Here is a 22,075-nt window from a genome sequence, read left to right on the forward strand (position 1 = left end):
ACAGCTCACAGCAACCTCCAACTCCTGGGCTCAAGCGATTCTCCTGCCTCCACCTCCCAAGTAGCTGGGACTACAGGCACCCGCCACAACGCCCAGCTGTTTTTTGGTTGTAGCCGTCATTGTTGTTTGGCAGATCTGGGCTGGATTCGAACCCGCCAGCTCAGGTGTATGTGGCTGGCGCCTTAGCCGGTTGAGCCATAGGTGCCGAGCCATGCCCTGCTATTTTTTTTACAGATGGGGTCTGGCTATAGCTAAGGGTCTGGAACTCCTGAGCGTAGGGCCTCAGTAGTTCTCAACCTTCCTAATGCTGCGGCCCTTTCATACAGTTCCTGTGGATCATGACCCACAGGTTGAGAACTGTTGGCTTAGGCGATCCACTTGCCTAGACCTGCCAGAGTCCTGGCCCTTCTTTGATTATAATTTTAAATATTAATTCCGTTCCATTGTTCCATTTCCTTCAGGAATTCCTGAATTACATACCTTGTATCTTCTCCACTGTATTCTGTCTCAGTCACTTTTTCTCTGATATTTCTTTATTTCATTTTAAAATTCTCTTTATTGGCTTGGCACCTGTAGCACAGTGGTTACAGCGCCAGTCACATGCACCAAGGTTGGCGAGTTCGAGCCCCGCCCAGGCCAGCTAAGCAACAACGACAACTGCAACAAAAAAATAGCCAGGTGTTGTGGTGGGTGCCTCTAGTTCCAGTTACTTGGGAGACTGAGGCAAGAGAATCACTTAAGCCCAAGTGTTTGAGGTTGCTCTGAGCTGTGATGCCACAGCACTCTACCAAGGGCAACATAGTGAGACTCTGTCTCAAAAAATAAACAAATAAATAAAATAAAATTCTCTTTATTGGGCCAGGCATGGTTGCTCACGCCTGTAATCCTTAGTGCTCTGGGAAGCCGGGGAGGATGGATTGCCTGAATTTACAGCTTTGAGACTTTGAGCCAGAGCAAGACCCCATCTCTAAAACATTGCCTGCATTGGGCAGGCACCTATAGTCCTAGCTACTTGGGAGGCTGAGGCAAGAGAATCATTTGAGCCCAAGAGTTGGAAGTTGCTGTGAGCTGTGACAGTAAGGTACTCTACTGAGGGCAACAAAATGAGACTCTCAAAAAGAAAAAATTCTCTTTATTGTTTTCCTGCTTCCCTTCAAGCCTTCTATTAAGCTTTCTTTCAAATCTATTCTTCCTTGTGAATTTTGTAATTTAGTCTTCATTTCTGATGTTATTGATTTTTCTTTGTTTTTTCTGAGTTCATTTATTTCTTCCAGTTTTCTCTTCATTTCTCCAAGTACTTGTGGATATTTGTTTCATTTTGGAATGTTATGTTACAGTGTCCTTTGGTTTTGCTTTTGGTTATTTTGGGAGTTGTCAAAAACTGACTTGTTTTGGGTAGCACCTGTGGCTCAGTGGGTAGGGCACTGGCCCCATATACTGAGGGTGGCAGGTTCCAACCCGGACCCAGGCAAACTGCAACAAAAAAATAGCTGGGCGTTGTGGCCAGGTGCCTGTAGATACAGCTACTCAGGAGGCTGAGGCAAGAGAATCGCCTAAGCCCAAGAACTGGAGGTTGCTGTGAGCTGTGATGCCAGGGACTCTACCAAGGGTGAAAGAGCAAGACTCTGTTGTTAAAAAAACAAAAAACATGTGAAATTTACTAGGTGTAGAATATAAATGTCTTAACACAATAACAAGAAAATGCCATGAAGGCTATGTTGACCAGTTTGATGAAAGCATTTCAAATTGTATGTAAAACCAGCACATTGTACCCCATGAGTGCATTAATGTACACAGCTATGATTTAATAAAAAATACATAAATAAAAAAACTTTAAATTTATTCAATACAATAAAAGAACTGAATTGTTTTGACTTACGTTCTCCAATTTCTTTGTATAGTGGTTTTAGATAGATGAAGAAAACACTTGAGCATTTCTGTAGACAGAGGTTTGGTTTGTTTTATAAGATTTCTAGTCCACGAGGGACCTCTCCTATAAGTAGAAAAGTACACTTTTTTTACCTGATGGCTTTTGTTTTAGAGGGAGGTGAGTCACTGGGAAGGGGTTGTGTGATTTTATCCTTCAGAATTTTAATTTCTCCAGACTTCTTGATTCTTTTTCTCTGTGTCACACAGTTTTCAAAGGGTGTTTCTCCCTAACATTTAACACCCTTCTCTCTGGTGTTACCTCTCCGGGACTGTCTGCAAGTGTCCTCGGGCATTTTAAGTTCCTTTCTAGAAGTCAGTACACCGAGGCCCCAGGACGCTTCTCTGTGCTTTCCGGAGGAAGACCTGAGACCTGCCCCTGGCCACGCTGACTCCTGCTCTTTCTCCCATACAGGTTTCCTGGACTAGTCCCCTCTCTCCAAGAGTCTATCAAGGGCACAGGGAAAGAGTGCTCTGGCTTTTGGCGTTTATTTTTCTACTTGAAGTTTGGATGCGTAGGGTATGAGTTTTTTGAGTTTTATTTGTTCTTGTTGTTCATTATTGATTTTTCATAGGTTATGTTGGGAGAATCAGATTTATGCTATTGCCATTACCTCAGCCATTCAGAATCCCTCAAACATACTTTTTTTTTTTTTTGAGACAGAGCCTCAGGCTGTTGCCCTGGGTAGAGTGCTATGGCATCACAGCTCACAGCAACCTCCAACTCCTGGGCTCAAATGATTCTCTTGCCTCAGCCTCCCAAGTAGCTGAGACTACAGGTGCCCACCATAATACCTAGCTATTTTTTGGTTGTAGTTGTCATTGTTTGGCTGGCCTGAGCTGGATTCAAACCCACCAGCTCTGGTGTATGAGGCTGGTGCCTTAGCCGCTTGAGCTACAGGCGCTGAGCCAAACATACTTTTTAATAAACAGTGATAATAGCCGATGTGCACTGAGTGTTTGCTAAGTGTTTGTTGAATATTATCTGGATTATCTAATCCTTGTAACCACCCAGAAACAGGGTACCCACATTCCACAGCTGAGTAGTTGAGGAAGAGAAAAGTCAATAATGTGCCTGGGGCCAAAGGGCTGGAGAGGAGCAGAGCCAGGATGCAGACTGTGGCTGTGTCACCAACCACTGTGGCCCTGACCTGTCCCGCACCATCGGTTTCTGCAAACCTCTGGGGTCTCAGTCTGGGGCCGATGCCAGGAGTCTCCTTCCTCAGGAACTTCCTGCTTTGGGGACACTGCCTACTTCACCATGGAGTTCCCACCATCTAAAACAAGGAGCAGGAGGCGCCACTGTGGATGCCTGCTTCCTGTCCTAGGAGAAAGGAAGTCCTCACAAGACTAAGGTGACCAGATGTCCCGCTTTTGAACAATTTGTCCCATGTCCCATGGTGTTTTAAAAAAGTCCCAATTTTTGGAAAGAATGAATGACAAGCTAGGGAATGGCAGGACAATGGGAAGGGAATATACGGTTTTCGAAGGGAATATATGGTTTTCAGCTGCTGAAAAGGTTAATGTAAGTCCAATTGGGAATGAAGAGGTTAATGTAACTTCATTTGGAAATGAAAAGGCTAATGTAAACTCCCTACTCCCCTCTTGGTCCTACTCCTTTGAGCCACAGGCACCGCCCTATACATAATTTTTTTTAATGTATTATATTTGTAATTGTACTTATGTTGAAATTAAAAAAATATATATTACAATGCTATTTTTGTGTTCTATGAAAATTTTTGTTGCTCCATGTAGACCAAATTTTTAATTAAGAACCTCCCCCCCCCATCAATGGTGTCGCGCTTTACCAATGTTAAAATCTGGTCACCTTACACAAGACCTGTCACAGAGCAGGGGCTAGGCCTGGGGCAGGAGTGACACTGAGCAGGGTGGTCCTCAAATACAAGTTTCCCAGATGAGCACAGCCCCCAGCAAGGCAGTGATTCTCCACCTGATCCTGAGAGGTGGGCCTTTCCTCTGATTTTTTTTTTTTTTTTTTTGAGACAGAGCCTCAAGCTGTCCCCCATCACAGCTCACAGCAACCTCCAACTCCTGGGCTCAAGCGAGTCTCCTGCCTCAGCCTTCCAAGTAGCTGGGACCACAGGCGCCCACCACAACACCTAGCTATTTTTTGGATGCAGCCGTCATTGTTGTGTGGCTGGCCTGGGCTGGATTCAAACCCGCCACCTTAGGTGTCTGTGGCTGGCGTCTTAGCCACTTGAGCCACAGGCGCTGAGCCTTTTCCTCTGATTTTGAGGGCCTGAGTGCAGACAGGCTGAGCAGCTTGCCCAGGGACACAAATCCAGCAAGCAACACAGTCACACTTGTGGCCTCAGAGGTCTCAACCCTGGCTACCCGGTGCCCTTTCTCATCTCAGGGGTCCCTCCTGTCGTACCTACAAAGATCAGCATGCCCCAACAGCTGTCTTGAGCTGCAGGACAGAGGCCTTACCCCAGGCCACCAGGCTTCAGAAGCTTCTAGCACCAGACTCATGAAGAGTGCTTTTGGGTGGGCCCAGGTGCCTACATGTGACCAGGCTGAGGGGTAGGCAAGGCTTTGGGAGATCACCAAGGCCTGACTTCCAGACCACCACCCAGAGGCTGGTCCACAATCTGGGACCCCCAGTGCACTGGCACTTCTCTAGCTTGGGCAGCGGGGAATAAGTGACCTTATCTGGCCACGATGAGCGCTGGTGAGGGCCGCGTGCACCCCCTAGAGCTACTGCTCCTGCTCAAGCTCTCTGGCAGACACCTGCTGACTCAGTTTAGTGTTTAACTCTGCTGACCGCCCCACCCCCAGCCATGGACCCCCACCCTTGCATTTCCATTGTTGGGCCTCTGGCAAGGGCAGGAATCTCAGTCCATGCACTCATCCTGTGCCCAGCACACAGTGGCACCATGTGCCACACCTGGGGGGCAGCCAGGCCTTGACTTAGCAGTGCCCCCTCTGCTACTGAAAGCCCAGGCTTTGAGGGTCTGGTTCAAGGAGGTGCAGCTGCAGCTCAGGGTAGGGATTGCCTGGTCACAGTCTAGGTTCTGTTACAGATGTGGGGCAAGTTCTGGGAGAAGCAAACTGTAGGAGACCTGAAGTAGGAGGACTTAGGAACCAGCCCCCAGAGTGGGGCAAGTCCTCCAGGGCCTGGAAGCCAACCCCAGAGGAGGCAGGGCCTGAGAACAGAAGACCTGAGCCCTCTAGGTTCTAGATTCTAGACTGGATCTCCAGTTCCCTTCACACTAGGCAGGAAAACAGGGGAGGGGGTTGTTGGCAAATGGAGAGCAAACACACAGAGCAAGGCTGAGGGCCTGGGGAGGCCCTGGGGGTCATTCAGAGCAGAAGCAGACCATTCTAGGTCCCCTCATGCTCTGCAAACCCTGTGTATCCCCTCCTTCCTGGAGTTGTCAAGCCCCTGAGTCATAGTAGCAGCCACTGCCTCCAGAATCCTCATTATGGAGCAGAACAAAGCAAGCTTCCATTTTAAAAGGTGCAATTAGATGGACTTTTTATTCCTGCAGCATGAAGCATCCCTGAGCCAGACCTCAGGGAGTGAGCTGAGCTCTTAGCTCAGGTGCCCACAGAGCGTCCTCTCCCCCACACGGATGGACGGGCCGAGGCCCTTGCTGGACCTTGAAGGGTGTAGGTGCTGTGATGTTCCTGTGGGGACTCAAGTGTAGGGCACTGGCAGGATGACACTCAGCAGATGTTTTCCTGCTTTTTCCTCCATCTTGTTCTTGGGCTGGAGCAGGAAGCCAGTGTGGGCGTGTGTTAAGGCCTTACTGCAGAGGTGGGGGTGGGGAGTGTGTGTGTGGGGTTGTGCTTCCCTGGTGCGGTGACCGTGAGCCAAGGGCTGGAAATTAGAAGCTGTGGAGAGGGGAGATTTGAGCAGGGTGGAGCCCAGTGTCCCTGGCTTAATGAGCTACCTAGCTTGGTGTGGAGGACAAAAGCCCAAGGGCAGCAGGTGGCACAGTGACCTGCATTGCATTTCAAAGCTTCTGGGTGCAGCTGACCTACAGGATCCTGGAGGGTCCCCAGGAGGGAGGGTCTCCCGGGAGGGGTGGGGGGGCTCTCCACCCAGCTCCCCATCTGCTCCAGTGCTGGCTTTAGATGTCACTATTAGGGCCAGTGAATTAAGAGACAAAAAGCTGAGCTATTCCCAAACCTCTGTTTCCAAGGCAACCCTGGCTCTGCCCCTCAGAGGGAGGTAGTGGAACAGTGGCTGGAGGTCTCAGTCCCTCAGGGGGAGGAGGGAGGAACATGGTGGGCTCTAGGGAGAGACTGGCAGCCTTGGGAGTGCTGCGCAGAGTCTGCTTCCCCCCTCTTCTCTCCTACAGCCCTGCATGTGCGCCCATACTCAGGTCTCCCTGTCCAGCATCTCTGTGTAAGCACCAGCCAGGATGGAGCCCCGGGGCTTAGGTGCCCTTGTCTCCTGTGTCCTCACCAGCGAGGAGCCAGAGCTCGTGGGGGTGCAGCTGGAGCTTGTCCCCCAAGTTGAGTTGGGTGCCACATCCAGGTCTTAGGCAGGCCTGGGCCTGTGGGTGCATGCTGATGGGAGAGACCTGGAAGGGCCATTCAAAGACCGTTCGGTGAGATCCTGGGGTGGGGCCTGTCCATCCACTGCGTAATTTTTATTTTTCCACCCCTTCCTCACACTGGCCAATCCTATTTCAACTTTAAAAATTCCTGTCTTGGCTCGGCACCTATAGCACAGTGATTATGGCACCAGCTACATACACCGGAGGCTGGCAGGTTCAAACCTGGCCTGGGCAGGTTAAACAATGACAACTGCACCAAAAAATAGCCGGGTGTTGTGGCAGATGCATGTAGTCCCTGCTACTTGGGAGGCCAAGGCAAGAGAATCACTTAAGCCCAAGAGTTGGAGGTTGCTGTGAGCTGTGACACCACGGCACTCTACCAAGGGTGACATAGTGAGACCGTCTCAAACAAACAAAAAACCAAAAAATCCCTGTCTTGAGAAGCCTAAATCCAGCAGATTGTGAGGGCAAGTGTCTAAATCCCATCTAGACAGAAAGAAACCTTTGCTAGAAGATGACCATGGGGTCCGATGACCAAGTCTGACCCTGGACTGTGTCCTAGCAACTCCCCTTCCTGCTGAGCCATGGGCTCCTTGGTCTCCAGAACTGGCTTTATCTTTCCAGGTCTGCAACTTCCAGCACAGCAGATGTGGGGCTGATGTCCGGAGAGGGTCTGATGCTGGCCCAATAGTGGTCCCCAAATACCCACCCAAGTCCTAATCTTCAGAGCTTTCAGATCAGTGGGGACAGCTGCTCTGGACTGTCCACATGGGCCTGAATGGAACCATGGGGTCATTGTGAATAGAAGGGGTGTTCTAGTGAGAGAAGCAGAGCTTGGGGAGGTGAGGTCTGCAGGGAGAGAGGGGCCACGGCCAGGAGCAGAGAGGCAGAACTGTAGTGTAAACTGGCTTTGTTCTAAGTCACTAAGTTTGTGGGAATCAGTTACTCAGCCCTAGGAAATGGCAGGGCCCCTGGCTCTTCCCCTCTGCCTCTCCACATAGGCCCCTACCTCGCCCTGCTATTTATTCTTGGGGCTGGCACCATGCCCTGGGTTCTGGGAAGGCCCCAGGATGTCTTGGCTGTCACTAGTGCTGGCACCTGACCCACCTGGCTCCAACTGGACTCGGCCTGGGAGTCCAGCATCCAGTCTCTCCCTACCTCTGGCCCTTCCTGACATCCCCTGGAAGCCAACTTCGGTAGGCAGGATCCCTGGGATTGGATACTGGATCTGCCAACACCTAGTTGTGAGTTGGAGATACAACTTCACCTCTGAGCCTCTCCTCTGTGGCTGTGATGGAGTACCCTCCGCCTGCTCAAAGCCTGAGCTGGTGGCCAGGACAGAGAGCTCTGTGGGCTGCTGGGGACCAGTGGTGGGGATGGGTGCTGTCTTCTGCGTCAAGGCCTTGCCCACTTCTCAAGCCACTCCAAGGCCAGCTGCCTCCTGTGCCTTGGGGAAGGGCAGGCTAGAACCCCAGTGAGGAGCCTGGCTGCGCTTTCTGTTTCCTCAGGGCTGGGGATGGGGGACCACAGCTGCCAGCAGGGCCTCAGAACTCTGAGAGAAGTTGTCACCTAAGCAGGAGTCCAAGGCCAGGACAGGCCCTGCTGCCAATGGGTTCTCTTTTTTCTTTGTTTTTTATTCTCCAAACTGTTTCAGAACTTTTCTTTTTCCCTAGAGACAGGATCTCTCTCTGTTGCTTTTGAATTCCTGGGCTCAAGCAGTCCTCCTGCCTCAGCCTCCTGAGTGGCTGGGACTGCAGGTGCCCGGCTCCATGGCTTCAGATTGAGGCCCCAGCTCTCCGTGAGATCAGATGGGGTGAGGGTGGGGGTGAGGTGGAGGGGGGTCTGTCCACTCAGACCTGTGCAGGGCTTTAAGGCAGTGGTTCAAAAAGCAGAATTTCATGATTGCAGGTAACAAATGTGTCTAGATCAGCGGTGGCTAGTGAAGTTTTTTCTCTTGTAAAGGAGCCTGGGTAGCACAGATGGACCATTAACCACAAATGTGCACACAGATGGAAGCAAAGAGCGGCGGGCATCATAAGTGTGTCGACAACAATAGCTCCTGGGGACTGAGCCAGGTGTGGGGCTGGAAGCCTGACACACAGCTGCTCAGTGACTGCTGAACCCTGAGGGCTCGCCCATGCTTCCCTCTTCACCAGGAGGAGACTGGGCAGAGGTCTGAGGGGCCATGAGGCTGGTAAAGGGTTGATCTAAGAATTGAACCTGGGCTGACCCCTGAGCTGTATACACAAGTGTGCATGTGTGTGTGTGAAAATGCAACCAATAGAAAAACCCTTAATAACTGGCTTCAACATGGTAAAAATTTATTTCCCTCTCAGGTAAGGCAGTACAGGGCAGGTAGAAGGCCTTGTGGTCATTAGTGACCTGGGAAAACCCCCTTTTCCATTCTCAGTGTGCTGCCTCATGGTGCAAAGTAGCTGCTGAGCTCCAGTCATCATTTCAGCCAGCAAGAAGGAGGAAGGGGAAGAGAAAGAGTGAGAAAGATGTGTTACCTCCACCTAAGGAATTTGCCCCCACCCCAGCTAGGCATTAAGGGTTTTATTAATAAGGAAAAGAAGATAATAAGTAGTGGAAGCCACTCCCTGTCTGCTGGGATGAACTTGGCAGGTGGGATCTGGACTGCCAAAGCATGGAATGGTGAGCTGGTGGGGATCTAGGGGTTCTTTAAATCTTGCCCCATACTGCTCAGATGGGGAAACTGAGATCCAGGCTGGGCCTCCTCTCTCCCACTCCAGGGCTTTGTCCTGGCAGCAGGACAGAAGCTTGGCACAGTCAAGAAGGCCAGTGTCCAGCAGCCAACGTACCAGCTCAGCCAGAGGAGGAGCTGGGGAGCCCAAGGACATGCCTCCCACCTTCCCCGGTGGGCAGGACGCTGCTGCCCACTCCTCCTCTATCTATTGTGCTCCCCCCCTCCCCGTGGGGGTGGGGGGTGGAAAATCCCACCTCAGCTGACCCTCACTCTCTCCTTCCCTTGTCTGCTCCTCCCCCTTCATAACCTCCACCTTCCCTGCCCCACTTCCAGACCCTCCAGCACTGCTGGGCCCCTTTCCCGAAAGGGCAGCTTCCCAAAGCCTCTTCCCTGTGGACAGGTGGGAGGCAGAGTCAGGAAAGGGCAGGGCTTGACCCACATAGCAGCTCAAGAATGGAAGAATTTCCACTGTGGGAAGTTCACGGGAGACTCTAGGGGCTGACCAGGAGTATGGTGTCATCTCTGCCTGTCCTGGGCTGAGGGACCCCTCCTCTCGCCCTGGGACCCATCTGGGGGCCTGGACCTGAGGCACACGTGCTACTACTCACTGCTCACAGAGGAGCATGGAGACCAAGGCTGCCCAGTGGGGAAACTGAGGAAACAGACCTGGCTGGGAGAAGCCAGTCCAGGGTGGATCATTAAAGACCTCCAAGTTTATTCTCCAAAACTGGTGGGGTGGAGATGGGAGGGGAAAACACAGGCAGAGCCCTGGCAGGGCCAGGGTGGGTCAGTGGGGTGGCTGGGGTGGAGAAGCTGGTGGGCCAGGTCTTCAGGCCCTCATTGCCCAAAGGCTGGTGAGGAGGCTGAGCAGAAGGGCTGTGCCCACACTTTCACAGCCATCTGTCCCACTGGGTGGTGAGTCCTGGGCTTGGGAGTGCTGCCAGGGCGGGACGTTGCACAAGGTGGATTGGCAGCAGGTCACGGTCATCTGGGTTTCCTCCACTGTCCTGCTGGTAGGTTTGCAGCTGTCTGCACACCACATCGAGTAGGTGGTCAGGAGGCCTGACTCTGGAGGGATTGGAGAACAGGGACTGAGGCTGAGCAGGGGGCCTCCAAGGGGGCTCTACCTCCCTCTGGGCGGGCCCTTCAAGCGTGGATGGCAACACCTGGCTTTCTTGCTTTCTCGGCGCCAGGGTATGCCAGGTCCTGTGTGTACTCACCAGAGTTTCCGTGGATGACAAGGGTTTTGCAGAAGGTCTCCTTGCCGGAGCAGCTGTGTGTCTTGTCGCAGAGCTCCTCCCTGTGCAGGGCCGGGCAGGTGTAGCACTGCAGCCCTGGAGGCCAGGCCGGGCTCAGGCCCAGGAGTGCCCTCCTCACCTGTGCCCTGTGCCCTGTGCCCTTCCATGTCCCTGTCACCTTCCATGTCCCTGTCACCTCCCAGAAGCCTGCCCTGCTGCAGCCTCCCGCACCCCTGCTCAGATGGGCCAGCGAGCCCTTGTCTTGCCCAGCACTCTGAGCTGTGCAGAAGCCTGTGTTGGTGAGGGTGGGCTTTCTGCTGATCTCTCCCTCTGCCATGGGCATCGAGGACTGCAGGTGAGTCTGACTTAGCCCCGCCTCAGGGCATCCAGCCTGGCAGAGGGACCCAGCAGGAGACACCATGCAGGTGTAGGGGGAGAAAGCCAGAGGGCAGGGGTGGGGCTGGGGTGCAGGTGGGATGTGGCAATTTGCTCTGCTTTCTTTCTGGGGACTAGGGAGTAGAGAGGATTTGCTGTCTGTTCTTACTCACTTCCACTCTGCTCTTCCCAGTGCCCTTCCCTGGCTCCCACACCAAGTGGGGACCAACCCAACCCTCTGCTTGTGGTCAGCCCAGCCGCTGCCCACTCATGCCCAACTGAACCCAACCCCTGGGGCCTCTGTATTCCTTGGTCTCCGCCTGGGGAACTCCTATTCAACCTGCACACACCACCGACCCTGCCAGTTAGCAGCTCCTTCCTGCCCATCCCCACTCCAGACGGCAATGGAGTGTCACGAGAGGCTGAGAGGTAAGGGGTGCACTGAATGTCTCCCACTTCACTGGAGGCACGCTCACAGTGGAGGCTTCTGCCAGGGGTCTCTTGCACAAGCTGCGCCCAGCTGGCGGTGCCCACGCTGCATGTGGAGGGCACACTCCAGGCAGCACAGGGCCCAGAGTGGGGGTGGAGGGGTACCTCTGCCCCTACCGCCAGGGATAGCGTTGGCCTCCTCTTCTTCGTCCTCATCTTCATCTTCCTCTTCGAGGTCGTCTGATTCGTCATCCAACTCGTCGTCCCTGGTGTGATCCTCCTCCTGCGCCTGCCCTCTCCCTGGTCACAGAGGAGCACTGTGAACAACTGTTCAGTACAGAGGACACTGCTCTGTCCCAGGTGAGCACCAGCCCCCGTTCCTGCTCTGCTTGTCCACTCCTGTCCTGCAGCTGAGTGAGGTCCCACCCCAGACAAACCTTCTTTATAGCTTGCCTGTTTTACAAAAGAGGACATTGAGGCTGGGAGAAAAGCCAGGTCCCCAAACCCTGTAGTGCTGGAAAGGCTGAGCCTGGGGTGGGGCAGGAGAGGGAAGACCCTAAGGCCTGGCTGGGGCCAAAGGTGTCTGGGGACCCATAGAAGTCCAGGAAAGGCTCCATTTCCCTCCCTTTGACTGGGGACTGCAGCCTTATCCCCTCCTCTCCCTAAGTCCACATCTTGCCCCCAGGCTGAGGAACTCAAAGGGCTGCCCCTGCCGCTGCTCCTGCACCTGGCTGCCGGCACAGCAGCAGGGTGAGCAGGACAGCCCTGAGTGCCTTCATCCGGCCAGTTTCTGCTGCGCCACCTGCTCTGGGTCCTCACTCTGAGCTCTGGATCTGTGGTAAGTAGGGTGAAGGACACTGCCGGGGCCTTCCCGGTGGCCCCCACCAGGTCCAGCGTCAAACAATGGGCCTCACATGGGGGACCAGGCACCAGGCCAGGGACTGCCATTTCCCTCCTGGACCTCTGGAGCTGGAGGGGAAGGAGACGTCATTGTGGTCAGCCTTGGAGCGTCCTGTTCACCTGTGCTGCTGCCTGCAGCGGAGGTGGTACCAGCTGCAGGAGCTGCCTAGCTTCCCCCTGACTTGCTGGGCCTTGGAGCTCCAGGGAGGGCAGGAAGTGCAGGGAGAGGAGAGGGTGCCCCCACCATTGCCATGGGGGCTTGCTGGGTTGGGACTCACTTGCCCCCACTCTGCTCCTTCCAGTCCCCTTCCCTGGCTCCCACACCAAGCGGAGACCAATCCAGCCTTGCATCTGTGGCCAGCCCATCTGTAGCCCACTCATGCCCCACTGAACCCAAGCCCTGGTCTCCACCCTGGTGAACTCTTATTCAACCTGCACACACCACCACACTTTCAGTCAGCAGCCTCTTCCTGCTGTTCCTACTCTGGGGCAGGGTGGGGCAGCTCCTGACACCCTCATCTTGTTATCTGAAGTATGAGCTCCATGGCCCCGGGAACCCGGGCTGCACCACCACAGGGGCTTGGGGTCCGGGACCCTCTCTCTGTAGACCAGTGGCTAGGTATCTTCACCCCAGCATCATACCCAGGGCCTCCTTGAGAATCTTTTAAATAAAAACGACCCATGTTCTCCTGAGAAGGTGACACTCTCAGTTCTCTCCTTGTACCTCCTTTCTGCCCATCATCAGTGCACTGGGGCTTTGGTCTCCTGGCTTCCTCTGGCCTTTGCCCCTGCTATTCTGCCCAGTCCATATGGCTGATCCTCCCATCCCCTGCCCCCTGGGATTCAGTCTCTGCTCAGATGTCACCTAATCAGAGAGGACTTCCCTGGTTGCCCCATCTCATGCTAGGGGTTAGGACAGAGCCTGGTGCAGGTGACAGCCCATCTGGTTCTGCTGGGATCACTCTTTGGTGTCTGAGCTACCAAGTCAACAGGCCCACCTTAAGTACTCTGGAACCTGTCCTTTCTACTCTGTGGACTAGTGCCCAGCCTCTAGCCCTTTCCTGTCCTGGCTACCAAGGTCACTTTCCAAACCAGGGTCTCCTGTAGAGGTGCTCAAGCCATGGCCAGGCTTGTGCCCTCACCCTCTGTATGCCTCACGCTGGCCTCTTCTCCTCTCCTGCCCTGACCTTGTCCCTCCACCCTTGTTCCGCTCGTGCTCACCTTCAACAGCCCCTCCACTGTGGGAACTGCTCCCAGAAAGTGGCCTGCAGGGTTCCTAGGACTCTGTCAGGAAGTGGGGGTGTCTTCACCTGCCACCCCTGCACATAGGCCCAGGCCTGTGAGTTGCCTCCCTCTGGGCCCAGCGCCTCTTCGGCCCAGGCTGTTCATCTAGCCCAGTTGAGCCAGAGCCTGTGAGAATCACATAGGGAGAGTATCAGCAGCATTTAATTCACTAATTAAAATTAAATTTACTGGTCTTCAACTCTGGGGGTCGGGAGTATTATCTCCCTGCCTTGCTGACAAGGAGCTGCAGCTGTGTGGCTCAGCTCCCTTCCCCATGCCTTACACAGCCCGCACAGCTGTCTGTTCTGTCCACCCCAGCTGCAGGGCAGAATGACTCTGCTTAGCCTATGTGCAGCCCTTCCCTCTCCCCACGTAGGCCCTACGGGCCTCTTGAGCAGCTCTAGAGCAAGGGCTTGCCTCTTCCAAGACCCTGCAAGCAGGGTTGTGCCCTCAGACACTCCAGGGTGGAGACATATGTCCTGAACCCCAGGGCCGGACCATGTCTTCCCAGGGCCAGGGTTGAGGTCTGGTAGCCCTGAGGGCACCCACTATGGGTCACTTTAGAGCCTCTGTCCTATAAGGCCCTGGGTTTGGCCTCTGGGTTTCCTTACCAGAATTTCTTTCTTTCTTTCTTTTTTTTTAAGAGACAGAGTCTCACTCTGTCGTCCTCGGTAGAGTGCTGTGATGTCACAGCTCACAGCAACCCCTAGCTCTTGGGCTTAGGCCATTCTCTGGCTTCAGCCTCCCGAGTAGCTGGGACTACAGGTGCCCACGACAACCTCAGGCTATTTTTTTGTTGTTGTTGCAGTTTGGCCGGGGCTGGGTTCAAACACTCCACCATTGGTATATGGGGCTGGCGCCCTACTCACTGAGCCACAAGTGCCGCTCTGTTACCAGAATTTCTTTCTTTAGTAGGTCCTTGGTCTCAGGTATTCAAAAAATGCATTCATAGACCACAGATCAGTGGTAAGATATGATTTTATTAAATGAAAGGTATACAGAAGGAGTAAAAAGTACCAGAGCTTCTGGCAAAGGGGAAGACTCAAGTCAGAAGTTCCCCTGGGTCCTTTGTCTAGTGGTATATATTGTCTGGAGAATTACATTTCGGGTAGGATTTGGGAGGTGGAAAAATATCCTTTCAAAGTTGAATGCAGGCTGGGTGTGCTGGCTCATGCCTGTAATCCTAGCACTCTGGGAGGCCAAGTACGGTGGATTGCTCGAGCTCACGAGTTCGAGACCAGCCTGAGCAAAAGTGAGACTCCCCATCTCTACTGAAAATAGAAAAACTGAGGCAAGAGGATTGCTTGAGCCCAAGAGTTGGAGGTTGCTGTGAGCTATGATGCCACTGCACTCTACCCAGGGCGACACAGCTTGAGACTCTGTCTCAAACCAACAAACAAACAAAAATAAAAACAAGAAAAGAAAAAAAGAAAGCAGAATGCAGCCCCCCCTCCCCCGGGGGCAAGTTTATTAGGTCTTGGCAGTTTTTGTCTCAGGGAAGGGATTAGAGTGTGTTTTCCCTACTCGAGATGGGACCACCCAAAAAAAGTCTCAGGCTACTATGGTCCTGATCTTATTAGAGCCCAGAGGGTATGGTCTGCAAAGGGCAATCTATTTGTGCCTGGAATTGGGGGTCTGATTTCTGAGCTCATCTGGGCCTAGATAATGGGGGAATCCCTGTCCAGCCCTGAATGGGGGGAATTCTGTGTGAAAACTCCCTCTCAGAATAGAAGCTCTAACTGCCGTTAGGGAAAAGGGGAGCTGACTGCTCCAAACTGCTTCCTGCTGAAGATGGACAGTGCTGGGGGGCAGTTAAAGTTCCTCAGAAGAGGGCCATCCAGGGTTCACAGTAAATGGAAATCTGGATTGATACCTCTAGCTTGGGGCAAAATGTTAAGGTACTCTCTTCATGAAATTGCCCAGGCTGAGGAAACTGGGGTCTATTGTCCAGGCTTGAATGGGGGAACCCTGTGTCAATGGAAGGGGACAGTTAGAGTTTCTCCAGATGAAGGATGGTCCAGGGGTCCACAGTAGAGTCAGGTCTTGGGCTGGAACCCTTTTCAATGTTTGTAGCCTGATGATGTCATCTCTTGCTGGCTTCTAAATAATAACTTCAAATCTTTAGGCTCACAAGTAAATAATAACTTCAAATCTTTAGGCTCACAAGTGTAGGTGGACTGTGGTTGATTCTCTTCATGGTCTGCTTCTGTAGGAGGTGGTGAGTTCCAGGATTTCACTCATGAATTATGTATCCAGGAATCTAGTCCCATAACTTTAACAGCTGTAGAAGACAAGATAAAAAGAAAGGGACTCCCCCAAGTTGGGGTAATTAGGTCTCTTCCCAAAGTTAGTTCAATTGTTGCCTCCAGGGTTAAGAGGGTCACAGCTGCTACAACTCACAGTGTGGCCATCCCTGGCCATGGTGTCCATTGCTTTAGTAAGATAAGCTACAGGTTGCAAAACTGGACCTAGCATTGGATCAACACTCCTAGGGCAATTCCAGTCTGCTCTGTAATGTATAGATTTAAATTGTTCTGTAGGAAGACTTAAAGCAGGGGCTGTAAAGGGCATTTTTCAGCTATTGGAATGCCTTATCTGCCTCTGATTCCCATTATAGAGTGACCAGGCACTATTTCTGAGCATTTTTAATTAAAAAATAGAATGGACTAGCTATTTCACTATATCCAAGAATCCAGAGTCTGCAGAAGTCTGAGAGTCCAAGGTTTAGGGTGAGCTAATGTAGGTTCTATTCTTTCTTTACCCAAGGCTTTCTTTCCCTGTAAAAGTCGGAGAACAAAATAGTGCACTTCAGGCACACATAATTGGGCTTTAGCCTTGGAAACTTTGTACCCACAATCAGCTAGAAAGTTTAATAGAGCTTGGGTAGCTTTGTGGCATTCCTCTGCATCTGGTACTCCCAAAAGAATGCCATTTACATACTGAATAAGAGTCACTGTGAGGTATGAGAAGTGACTCAAGTCTTGTGCTACAGCTTGTCCAAATAAGTGAGAGCTGCCCCTAAATCCCTGGGGTAACATGGTCCATGTAAGTTGGGTGTTAGAGTCAGAGGGGTCTTCAAAAGCAAAAAGGTATTGGGAATTCTCATGAAGATAAATGCAGAAGGCATCTTTTAAGTCTAGGACTGTGAAACAGGCAGCTCTTTCAGGGATTTGAGATAATAAAATATACGGATTGGGAACTATAGGATGGAAAGGAATGACTGCTTCATTTATAAGGTGGAGGTCTTGTACTAGTCTCCAAGTCCTGTTTGGCTGTAGAACTCTTAGCATAGGAGTGTTACATGGACTGTTGCAAAGTATTAATAATTTTTGTCACTTTAGATTCTGTATTATGGGTATTAGCGCATTCTTAGCTTCTGCTTTTAGAGGGTATTGTGTGTGTGTGTGGTTTCTTTTTTTTTAGACAGAGTCTCACTTGGTCACCTTTGGTAGAGTACCATGGCCTCATAGCTCACAACAACCTCACACTCTTGGGCTCAATTGATTCTCTTGCCTCAGCCTCCCAAGTAGCTAGGACTACAGGTGCCTGCCACAAAGCCCAGCTATTTTTAGAGACGGGGCCTTGCTCTTGCTCAGGCTGGTCTGGAACCTAAGAGCTCAGGCAATCCACCCTCTTCAGCCTCCCAGAGTGCTAGAATTATAGGCGTGAGCCACCAGACCTGGCCAAGGGTATTGTTTTTGATTGGGATAGATGGTGGGATTTTAAAAACTTAATTTGGACTGGTTAATCATATCTTGCTCTTTCCACCTGTCCCTTGGTAGCCCATACTTTTGGGTTAATTTCTGTCTCTAATAAGGGAAGGCATAGTACAGGCTCTTGTCCATATTCATATACATGGTTGTTCCTGTGCCTTTCCTCCTGGGGGCCCGGTGTGCAGCTGCTACAAACAGCAGCCTCTTTGGTAGCGTATGCAGCCTGTTGCTTGTATAGGTTGCTCTAAGGGACCTTGGAGACATTCCTTTCCAATACATGGTCATGTGCTAGACCTTGTGCTGTATCCCATCTAGGCTCTAGACAGGTATGCCTGGTGCCTTGGGAAAGCCCCAGGACACTGTGGCCAGGGTTCACATTGGCCAAATCATCATGTCCATCTGCACCAAACTACAGAACAAGGAGCATGTGATTGAAGCCCTTCACAGGGTCAAGTTCAAGTTTCCTGGCCGTCAGAAGATTCACATCTCCAAGAAATGGGGTTTTGCCAAGTTTAACTCAGACGAATTTGAAGATATGGTGGCTGAGAAGCGGCTCATCCCAGATGGCTGTGGGGTCAAATACATCCCCAGTCGTGGCCCCCTGGACAAGTGGCAGGCCCTGCACTCATAAGGACTTAACACTGTGTTGCCTATCAGTTGAGTCTACCAATAATAAATCCTACTTCCTGTCTAAAAACAAAAACAAAAAACCATGGTTGTTCCTGCTTTAGTTAGTATGTTCCTTCCTAAAAGGGGAACAGTACTTCTAGGCATGATTAGGGGGCATGAGAGAACAGCAAGTTGCCCCCAATGGCAGCCTAAAGGATGAGAGAAGAATTTGGTTACTGGCTTTCCAGACAACCCGTCTATAGTTACAGATTTGGGGGATAGAAGACCAAGGTTAGAGAGGAGTACAGAAAAGGTTGCTCCAGTGTCCAGAAGAAATACTGTCTTCTGGCCCTCCACTATGAGGCAAACCCGGGGCTCTTGAGGGGTGATGACACAAGCTGAAGCCATAAGAATCTGCCCTGGGCACCCTCTGTCCAGTTTGGGGGCTGATGGGTCACTGTCCCAGGAGGACTTCGCCTCTGAGGTCAGGCTGCCCTCTAGTGGTTCCCCCTTGCATTCTGGACAGGGCCAGGTGGCTTGCCCAGCAGGTGGTGTTGCCTTGTGTTTGGGGATGCCCTCGTGTAGGCCTGAGCTCTGGTTGGTCCCCCAGCCTTCTCTAGTGCCCTACTGTGGGCCTAAACCCCTCTGGCTGGTTAAGGTCCTGTGCAGAGGTCAGCCCCTCTTTTGACCAATATCAGTACTCAGAGGGTCTGGGTAATCTCCCACCGCCATACTCAACGAATCAGGCTTGTCCATTGCTCTACTGTGGGCTGGACCATTTCTGATAGGTGAGCTCACCATCCAGTGCTCTTCCAGAGGTCTGGATCACCATTTTTTCCACTTGGTCTGACTTTCTTCTTCTTCCTCCTGCATTCTCTCTCTCTCTCTCTTTCCTTGAGACAGAGTCTTACTTTATCACCCTTGGTAAAGTGCCATGGCATCACAGCTCACAGCACCCTCAAACTCTTGGGCTCAAGTGATTCTCTTATCTCACCCTCCCTAGTAGCCGGGACTACAGGTGCCTGCCACAGTGCTGGGCTATTTTGTTGTTGTTGTTGTTTAGCAGGCCCTGGCCGGGTTTGAACCCACCAGCCCTGGGGCATGTGGCCGCTGAGCTATGGGTGCACAGCCTACAATCTCCTTTTTAATCTCATTTCCTTGCTTACCTCTAGTTTCTGATATGAGCACTACTCTGTCAGAAATTCCCCCTTGTTCACGTCTAAGCTGCCTTTTATCTCCAGAGTCACACATTCCCCCTTCTTCACTTCTAAGCTGCCTTTTGACTAATCTCAAGCCTCTAAAGCTCTATGCTGCCCTCAAACCAAAACGTCTCATTTTTTTTCTGTAATACTGCATGGCATATGTACAAGCTTGACAATGGCTTGCAGTGGCCTCAGTGTGGCACCTTCGATCTCTCAATTCTCACTGATCTCAATAATTACTGTCAAAAATTAGGCAAATGGTCAGAGATCCCTTATATCCAGGCATTTCTCATATTCTGAAACATTCCTTCCCTGTGTTCACCCTATGAACCCGCTCAGATTCTCCTAGCTTGGGTTACACTAGCTTCTCCTGATACCTTCCACAGCCCCTGCTGTTCCTCTCCAACTCCCCTCCTACCATCCCTCCATTCTCTTGATCAGAACGCAGGGAAGTTTCTCTGTGTGGGATACCTCTCTTCCACCTATAACCTCTTGCCAGTCACCCATTCTCATTGCCTTCCAACCCCCATGCCCATGTCCTTCCCTTAAACAATACCACATCCCCCTCTGCACTGCCCCTTCCACCTTCCACCGAACATGGTAGAAAAAAATAGTGGAAATTCCCCAGGGCCCTCAGACCTCTCAGTGAGATCTCATTCATCTGGCCTTCAAGGTGTGGCCAGTGCCTCTCAGAACTCCAGTATTGTCTTCTGGCACTAAGCAAAACTGGCTACTTAAAACTCTACAAGGATCCCCCTCAAAATAAAATCTTACTCACGATCATCATTTAAGTGCAGCAAGCCAGGCTTCTAGGCAAAGCAGTGCCCCAAATCTATCCCCTGCCAAACTGTGTCCAGCCTGCAGAGGTCTGGCTGCCCAGGTCTTTCTGAAGATCTGGTGTAGACACTCTCAGAATGTGGCTGAAATTCCCTCCTGAGCCTAGCTGCAAAAGGTGGACTACCCTTGGAAAAATCAGAATGCCTCCTGGATGCCGTCCTGGAAAACTGAGATTTAGGTATTTTTGCTTATAGAAGGTAAGCTGATCTTTTCTCTTCTAATAAACATGGGAGCAACTTCATTCATGTTGCCACCTAATAAAAATCCTCTAAAAATGGGCAGAGATCTTGGTAATGGGTATTAGATATCCTCTCAGGATTGCTGGCAGCCCTGGCAACTCCAGCTGGTTCCTGCCTCTCACTGACCATCTTCCTCTTTGGTTATTGTCTGATAAGGTCACTATTTGTGATTTTTTTTCTCATTCTCAGTTTTGAACCAGTAGCCTTCCACCACATGTCTTGATTTATTAACCAGTCACCAGAAAACAGCTACTCATATCCTTGCCTTACTGGATACCAACCAGGTCAGACTGAAAAATCCAAAGCATTCCTATAAATGTCATTCCCATACCCCAGTCTCCTCCTCCTCCCGTTCTCTTTACAGGCAGGCCATGCAGCCCCTCCACCTGCAGGAAGTAATCAAAGAGATACCATGCCTATCATCCCACCTCCTTATAATAGACAAAAAAGATTGGAACGATAGGGTCAAACTCCACCAAAACAGGGTAGATCTGCCAAAAGAATCAACCCCCTATCCTCTCCCACTGGATGTCCCACCTAAGAAACCTAAATGAGTCAATTCCCTACCCTACCCTCCCAGATGTCCCACCTGGGAAAGGTAAATAGGCCACCCTCTACCCTTACAACAGATGTCCAACCCAGGAAAGGGAATGTCCCAACCCCTTAATTTCACCTTCCTGACCTTCAAGCACCCCCCTCCCCGCCCCATTTGCCATTACCCATGTGTGGATTTCCTTCTGGTTGGAAATCTCACCCCAGCTTCACCTGAGTGGAATAAAGCCATTTTAATTGCACAAACAGGGCCTCCATTTTTCTTTTGTCTTGCACCTCAGAATAATCTTTCATCTTTTGTTCCGTAACCTTTCATCAGCTACCCTGAGTACTAGGATTACAGGTGTGAGCCATCTCATCTGGCCTCCTTTCTTCCCCTATTTATTTATTTATTTATTGGACAGAATCTCACTATGTCACCCTTCGTAGAGGGCCATAGCATCACAGCTCACAGCAACCTCAAACTCTTGGGCTTAAGTGATTCTCTTGCTTCAGCCTCCCACATGGCTGGGACTACAGGTACCCTGCCACAATGCCAGCTATTTTTTTGTTGCCATTGTCATTGTTGTTTTGCTGGCCTGGGCCAGGTTCTAATCTATCAGCCTGGGTGTATGTGGCTGGTGCCATAACCACTGTGCTACAAGCACCAAACCCTTTCTTCATTTTAAGGTTTTTTTTTTTTTTTGAGACAGAGTCTCACTTTATTGCCCTCAGTAGAGTGCTGTGGCATCACAGCTCACAGCAACCTCCAACTCCTGGGCTTAGGCAATTCTCTTCCTTCAGCCTCTCAAGTAGCTGGGACTACAGGCGCCCGCCACAGCACCTGGCTATTTTTTGTTGCAGTTTGGCCTGGGCCAGGTTTGAACCCACCACCCTTGATATATGGGGCCTGTGACCTACCCACTGAGCCACAGTCACTGCCCTATTTTAAAGATTTTCTTTCTTTCCTTTTTGCTTTTAAAGAGACTGAAATTTAGGGCAGTGCCTATGGCTTAGTGGGTAGGATTCCGGCCTTATATACTGAGGGTGGAGAGTTCAAACCCAGCCCAGACCAAATTGCAACAAAAAATAGCCAGACATTGTGGTGGGCGCTTGTAGTCCCAGCTACTCAGGAGGCTGAGGCAAGAGAATTGCCTAAGCCCAAGAGCTGGAGGTTGCTGTGAGCTGTCATGCCACAGCACTCTACCGAGGGTGACAAAGTAAGACTCTGTCTCTTAAAAATAAAAAGAGAGAGAGACTGAAATTTAGCCTCAGGTTTAGGACCAGTCTTGCCTCGGGGAATTGCCCTGGCTTCCCTTCACCATTTTCCCCTTTGTTTGGAGCCGGTTTCTTGGCCTCTAATTGTTAGTGCAATTCTGCTTTTTCTCAAACACCTGGAAAAGCAATTGAATTTAATTTTGGAGGAAAAGGCAATGAAAAGGACCTTTTGACTGAAAAATACCAGAAAGAGCCAGTACCAATCCTTTATCAATGTTCAAACAAAGCATGCAAACCACAAGGAGAGAAAGAGGCAGGGGTTTGTAGAGATAAATAGA

General features: G+C 51.2%; 1 protein-coding gene and 1 non-coding gene across 2 annotated transcripts; one reads left to right on the forward strand and one right to left on the reverse strand.

Moving 5' to 3' along the window:
* Positions 1 to 9,991: 9,991 nt before the first annotated feature.
* On the reverse strand, positions 9,992 to 11,983 carry GPIHBP1 (glycosylphosphatidylinositol anchored high density lipoprotein binding protein 1). Its single transcript, XM_012813033.1, has 4 exons — positions 11,932 to 11,983; positions 11,382 to 11,504; positions 10,383 to 10,496; positions 9,992 to 10,230 (listed from the first exon to the last, which is right to left on the reverse strand). The coding sequence occupies exons 1-4, from the start codon at positions 11,981 to 11,983 to the stop codon at positions 9,992 to 9,994; spliced, it is 528 nt and encodes a 175-aa protein (XP_012668487.1).
* Positions 11,984 to 17,233: 5,250 nt separating this feature from the next.
* Positions 17,234 to 17,367, forward strand: LOC111722398. Its single transcript, XR_002771215.1, has one exon. It is a non-coding gene; the product is annotated as a small nucleolar RNA SNORA70 (small nucleolar RNA).
* Positions 17,368 to 22,075: the final 4,708 nt, after the last annotated feature.

The sequence above is a fragment of the Otolemur garnettii genome, unplaced genomic scaffold (genome assembly GCF_000181295.1).
Source record: "Otolemur garnettii isolate 467f Iridium unplaced genomic scaffold, OtoGar3 scaffold00245, whole genome shotgun sequence".
Classification (NCBI taxonomy): domain Eukaryota; kingdom Metazoa; phylum Chordata; class Mammalia; order Primates; family Galagidae; genus Otolemur; species Otolemur garnettii.

Excerpts from the sequence above, each read along its gene's own strand:
- GPIHBP1 (XM_012813033.1), bottom strand. The coding sequence starts at position 11,983 with ATGAAGGCACTCAGGGCTGTCCTGCTCACCCTGCTGCTGTGCCGGCAG. Across the intron at positions 10,497-11,381 it reads GGCCAACGCTATCCCTGGCG|GGCTGCAGTGCTACACCTGC; the intron begins GTAGGGGCAGAG and ends CCTGGCCTCCAG. Across the intron at positions 10,231-10,382 it reads TGTCATCCACGGAAACTCTG|AGTCAGGCCTCCTGACCACC; the intron begins GTGAGTACACAC and ends CAATCCCTCCAG.